Source organism: Mus pahari, chromosome 10 (genome assembly GCF_900095145.1).
Source record: "Mus pahari chromosome 10, PAHARI_EIJ_v1.1, whole genome shotgun sequence".
Lineage (NCBI taxonomy): Eukaryota > Metazoa > Chordata > Mammalia > Rodentia > Muridae > Mus > Mus pahari.
Genome location: NC_034599.1, coordinates 16,337,710 through 16,344,180, shown reverse-complemented (window position 1 = coordinate 16,344,180; position 6,471 = coordinate 16,337,710). Strand labels below are relative to the sequence as shown.

General features: G+C 51.7%; 1 protein-coding gene across 1 annotated transcript in view; it reads right to left on the bottom strand.

Annotated features, from left to right (window-relative positions):
* Icam1 (intercellular adhesion molecule 1) overlaps positions 1-6,265 on the bottom strand; it is an 11,642-nt gene extending 5,377 nt beyond the window's left edge. The window contains exons 1-2 of the mRNA XM_021206580.2: positions 5,961-6,265; positions 3,183-3,443 (exon numbers count right to left, since the gene is read on the bottom strand). Of these exons, the coding sequence (XP_021062239.1) occupies positions 3,183-3,443; positions 5,961-6,027 (328 nt within the window). The 5' untranslated portion in view covers positions 6,028-6,265. The remainder of the gene's footprint in view (positions 1-3,182; positions 3,444-5,960) is intronic.
* Positions 6,266-6,471: the final 206 nt, after the last annotated feature.

Genomic DNA, 6,471 nt, shown 5'->3' with positions numbered 1-6,471 from the left:
ACAGAGAAACCCTGTCTCGGAAAACAAACAAACAAACAAACAAAAAACACCAAATGTTAAGGTTGTCCTCAGCTACCCATGAAGGAGGCTAGCCTGCACTATGTCAGACACAATCTCAGGGAAAGGTGGACTAAGACATTTCTTCTTCATTTCAGAAGGTAAAGGTGTTTGCCACCCAAGCGTGATGACCTGAGTTCAGTCTGGGGGAATCCATATGGTGGAAGAGAAAACAGATTCCCAAAAGTTGAGCTCTAAGGGCTAGGCTGATGGTTCAGTGGTCAACAGCACTAACAGGTCATACAGTGGACCTAGCACCTACACGTGGCATCTGGTGCCCTCTTCTGGTCACTGCACCAGGTACTACTTGCAGACAAAACATCCATGCACATAAAATAAAAACAAATTATTTTGTAAATATTGACCTCTGAGCCCGACAATGGTGGCACACACCTTTAGTCCTATGGGAGGCATAGGTCGTTGGGTCTCTTTGAGTTCCAGGCTAGCCTGGTCTACAAAGTAAGTTCCGGGGCAATCAGTCTATAGTGTGAAACCAGGGGCAGAGCCTGCTTCGCTGTATTAAAACACTGGCACATGGGGAAGGGCATGGTACTTGGTCTTACTTCTTGACACTGAACTTCAGTCTCTCACCAACTCCTAGTTTCTCCATTCTTCAAATATTTGTCTGCCTCTCCCATCTTGGATGCTTCAATCACAAGCAGCAAGCGCAGGCAGGCTTTTGCTGGATCTATTGCTGCCAGCTTCCAGTAATCCAGCTTCCTGCCATACAGATCCCAGGGCCACTCCCACACCCGCCAAGGCTCCCCGGCTCCCCAAGGAGAAAGCTCTTGACAGCCACCACACTGGCTGCCACCCATGTGCTAACGCCAGGCAAGGTAGTAGTTTCCTGCACCCGCCTTGCTCCAGGCTGCCCCCTCTGCCTGGAGCACCCCTGCTAACCCCTGCTTGGGTTTTGAGGTTCTTGTTATCCCTACCCCCACTCTACCCACCCCCAGGCTGACCTGGAATTCATTATATAGACCAGTCTAGTCTTAAACCCTGCCTTCCAAGTACTGCACCGCCACACCAGGCTATCGACTGAAGTTCACGGTTCATAGCATAGAGGTTAAGTCACAGTTGAACAGCCTAAGAGACAGACAGAAATGCAGCAAAGCCAGAATTCCAGCCCCGGTCTTGGGTTTCTAAGATCAGGTATCAGGGAAAAGTTCTTCAAGAGGGACTTCCCAAGGCTACAAGGAATGCTTGGGGACTTCCCTCTCTCAGGGCAGCACTGGCCCATGCAACCACATCCTCCAAACCACAAGCTATGCTGAGATTTCCCGAAGGCTTCTGTCCGGCTACCACTAAGACTGATGGCCTTTACGCTTCCCTGTATCATACCACAGTGTGACATGGTCAACAAGTAAACCAAGATGTCAGAGGCCCGGAGGTCACCCCGTTCCTCAGGTGCTAACTCCAAAGCCGAAGAAAGCTGAGTATGACCTCTCTCTGGCATTCCCCAGTGAGGAGCTGGGGGCATGGTTCAGGGGAAGAGCCCCTTCCTAGGATAACCAGAGAAGCTGGGTGGAGGGTTGGCCTAATAAGTGAGGCCTAACTAATCCTAACCCTAACCCTACCCCTACAGAAACAGTCATAGCACTTCTTCTCGGCGTGTGTTTCCTTTTAAGGTTTAACATTCCTGCAGGTAGGAAGGACTGCCTACATTCTTTTATTCAGTTGCATACTATTCCATGGTATGCCCAAACCAAACTTTATCTCTCCATCTCTGGGGTTCTCTATCTTTGAGTGCTTGGTAAATATTTGACCTTCAAATACAGCTGCAGTGTGACTTAGAGGTGGTGCTCAGTAGCAGAGCACACACCTGGCCAAGTACAAAGCGCTGATGGTCCCATCCTCAGCTCTAAGGAACAGAGCAGCCCTAGATCCTGACCAGATCCTTGTGGGAGGGATCCATGCATCAGTGACTTCCAAGACTGGAGCTTGGTGTGATTGCAGGGCACACACACACACACACACACACACACACACACACCTATCATGTAAAGAACTGATATCCAATCCAGGCGTGGAACGTGAAGAGTAAGATGTCAAAGCCAACTTACCTTAAACAATAAACAGGTGGCTCAGCAGTTAAGTTAAGCAGCTAAGGCTGCCATTGCAAAGGACTAGGATTCGGTTCCCAGGACCCACATGGTGGTTCACTCAAGTTCCAGGTTTCAATACCCTTTTCTGACCTCCACGTGTGGGCATATTCATACATGTAGGCACACACACACACACACACACTCTTTAAAAATAAATAAAAATAGGGCCAGCAGGCTGGGTGGTAGTGGTACATGCCTTTAACCCCAGTATTTGGGAGCCCAAAGTAGGCAGATGGAGGCCAGCCTGGGCTACAGAAAAAGTTCCAGGACAGTTAGGGCTATGCAGAGAAACCCTATCTTGAAAAAACAAATAAGACCCACCCCAAAAAACCAAAACAACTTGAGTCCTGGGGTTACAGGTGTTTTTAGGGTCAGGTCTAGGTCAGAGGCTGGGTCTACAGCTCAGTGACAGAGTCCTTGCCTTGAAATCACTAAGTCCTTGGTTCAATCCCCAAGACCAGGTAAGCCAGGTATGGGATATCAGCCTGTAATCCCAGCACCAGGAAGTTCATCAGTTCAAAGCCATCCTCAGCTATGCAGTGTGAGTCCAAGGCCAGTCTGTCTACATAAGACCCGTCTTTAAACAAACAAACAAATAAATAAACAAATGACGGGGCTGGAGAGATGGTTCAGCAGTTAAGAGCACTGGCTGCTCTTCCAGAGGATCTAAGTTCAATTAGCACCCAGATGGCAGCTCCCAAGTGTTTATAACTCCAGTTCCAGGGGATCTGACACCCTCACACAGGTATACATGTAGGTAAACCACCAATGCACATAAAATAAAAAATAAATTATTTTTTTAAAAACCCAAAACATTAGACACAGTCATAGAGTACAGTTAAACAAAACAACACAGAACAATCCAGGCATCCAATGGTGGCATTCTAGAATGTTCTAAATTCCTATGGCACACTCTGCTGGCAGAGGTTTAAAGAGATCTCTAAGTGACTGTGGGACTTTTCAAGGCTGTCATGTCCCCAGTGGGTCTCCCTGCTCCCGGGCCCTGGCCCTGCCACTCACAATACACGGTGATGGTAGCGGAAGCGGACGACTGCATGGTGCCACAGTTCTCAAAACACAGGGGACTGCTGTCCTCCCCGATCTCGCTCAGCTCAAACAGCTTCCAATTGGGTCCGCTCTCGAGCTCATCTTTCAGCCACTGAGTCTCCAAGCCCAGGCTTAGGTCCTCGGTGCAAGAAGAAGAACAGTTCACCTGCACGGACCCACCCCGAGGCAGGAAGGCTTCTCTGGGTTGGATGGATACCTGAGCATCACCAGGCCCTGGAACAACAGGGGGAGGAGAGAAGAAGCTGGGTTATCCCTGTGACTTCTGGGACAGGTGCTGGCCTCGCACCTCCAGCCAGGCAGAATTCTGCACCCCATGCAGGAGGCACCCCAGCACACAAGGCAACAAATTAAGGTGTTGAGGGGCCGGGCTGACTGACTAGCATGCCTGAGGCAGCACTCCTTCCTCTCGGCACCCAGAAACTGGGTGTGGTGGCAGACACGCCTGTAATTCCCGAACTCAGGGGGATCAGGGGTTGAGTATGATCCTTGGTTACAAGTGGAGTGTAAGAGCAGGCTTGGCTACAGGAACCCAGGTTTTCAGACGTGCTAGGAAAGCACTCTGCCCTGAGCACAGCACCAGCCCTGCCTCGGGTGGTGGACGGGTTGTTATTATTTTGTTTTTCCTTTTTTGTTTGTTTGATTTTTTTTTTTTTTTTTTGAGGTAGGGTTTCATTATGTAACCCTGGCTGCCCCAGAACTCACTCTGTAGACCAGGCTGGCCTCACAAAAAGCTATGCCTTACCTCTCTCTGCCTCCCAAGTGCTGGGACTAAAGGCCTGTGCCACCACGCCAGGCTTGATAGTGGTTGTTAATAAGAGTTTTAGCTTAAGCAGAACAGAACAGGACATAACACAGAGTTCCTTGGTGACAGATTTGAGCAGATGTCTGGAGGGTGAGATGGCTCTGGCCAAATAGAAAAAAAAAGAAGAAGAAGCCAATTCCAGACAGAAGGAGCAGGAGCATGGCAGGGGCTGGATGCTCAGCAAGAAGAGGAAGAGGGTGAAATGAGAAGATCCTCTGGGTGGTGCCCCCAGAAGGCAGAGACTAGCCTGATCTATTCAGTGAGCTTTAGCTACACAGTAAGACACTGCTTTGTTCCTTTGGTGGTTGAGGTTATCCCTCAGTCCTGGGGGTGGGGGTGGGGGGGTGGTTCAGAAGTAGAGCATTCATTAACTTATGCAACGACTTGAGGCCCCACCCCCACCCCCCAGCTGGGTGTGAAGCCACAGGGCTGTAAACCAAGCCCTCGGGCGGCTGCAGTAAGAGGATCAGAGTCAGCCTGGGCTGGAGCACAGCTTGTAGGCCCTCCTGGCCTACGTGGTTTCTATGTGAAAACATCAAAAGGGAGCCAACGAGAGGCTGAGCCGGTAAAGGACTGGCCAGCAAGCCTGACCTCCTGCCCTCAGCCCTGGGAGCCCCTGCAGGGGAAGGAAGGAGGCGGTCCTGCAAGCTGCCTTCTGTGCTCCACGATTCTGCCCCGGGCACAAGCACATGCATGTACAATAAGTAAATAAAATGTAATCAATTAACTAAATTAAACAATGAATGGGGGTGGAACCATTCGGGAGGCAGAGGCAGACAGGTCTCAGTTCCAGGCCAGCCTGGTCTACAGAGCAAGATGTAGGACAGCCAGGGCTACACAGAAAAATCCTGCCTCAATAAAAAACCAAGTCCAACCAAACAACAAGAAAATAAATTAAAACAACAACAACAACAAAAACTGAGCTCAGCTTTCCCCACCCCCACCCCACCCCACCCCACCCTCGCAAAGATCCCAGTGCTATGATTGGTGGTCTGGAGGAGGTAATACAGCTAGCGACTCTCCTCAAGACTTCTGGAATTATTCGGGCTCCTTGGATAACCCTGAGGCAAGAAGAAGTCATCCAGCTAGGAGTTATGGATTCTGGGAATCCAGGTCGGGAGCCTCCTGTTAGCTGCTGAACAAGTTCTGAATCTTCCTCTCAAATGAGGGCGCAGGCGCTGCCCCCAGGCTGCAGCAAGGTGGGGAGTCCTGAGCCATCTCATTCTGGCTCCAGGGTACACCAACCCTGGAATTCCCCAGCGCAGAAGCAGCCCGGACTTCCCCAGGGGTGAGGATGAGGAACCGGTGTCTGTGGGGGAGGGAACCGGACCTCAAGATTCAGTTTAGGACGGGCCAGTCCTTCAGACCATCTGTTCCCCACCTCGGCCATATTCTGACTGCCCCATGACAAGGGCTGCGACCACGGTTCCCACTGCCCAGATCAGGAGCCCAGGTTCTAAACGTGCACGTTTATAGGAGCCTAGTGTGTTTTGAGCCTGTAACCCGAAGAGCCGCGAGGCCTTGAGGACTGAGTTCAAGGCCAGACTAGGCTAACGTGTCAAGGCATCATTCTCAAAATAGGAAAGAAAGGAAGGGAGGGGAAGAGGGGACAGGGGGAGAGAGAGAGGAGAGAGGAGAGAGAGAGGGGGAGAGAGGGAGGAACTGGGAGAGAGAGAGAGAGAGAGAGACAGACAGACAGACAGACAGACAGACAGACTTGGGTTCTGTAATCCACCCATGAAGTGATGCTACGTGGGATTCGAACTCCGAGCTGTTAGTTATCAACCCTGGGTTTCCAATCCCACTTCCCGTTAACAGCTGAATTTATGTGATGTTCCGCTGGCCGGGGAGCAGGGATTTCGACCGCGCTCTGGGTCCACCTGGAGTTTGGAGACCTGCCCCCCAAAGCGACCCCACCTCGGACTCACCAGGGATCACAACGGCGACCAGGGTCAGGAGCAGAGGCAGCGTGGGCTTGGCACGGGTTGAAGTCATTGCAGGGCCAGGGCAAAGTGCAGGTAGCAGCGGAGCTCCGCACTAGCACTGGGTGCAAGCTGAGGCGGGCTCCGCTTTTATAGTCTCCGGCTCACGGGGGGCCGAGGGGCGGTGCTGTCGGGGCCACTTTCCGGGAAACCTCGCGCCTTCCCCTCCGGAACGAGGGCTTCGGTATTTCCGGGTGGAGACTGTGCCCTGGCAGAGAGGGGTGGTCCTGCCTCGCTGGCCCCTGCGATCTAGGAATTTCCAAACTGAAGTAATGACATGTGGGGGGAGGTGGTGTCAGAGACCAGAAGGTGAGTCCGGAGAGAATGCCCCGGGCCTCCAGGAGTCACGCCTCCTGGTTAAATGATTGACTACTTAGTCCCCTGCGACATCAGGACCGCCATCCCCTCAAAGGGGTAAACTAAGGCTCGGCATTTCGCAGGGATCTGAAATCAAGTC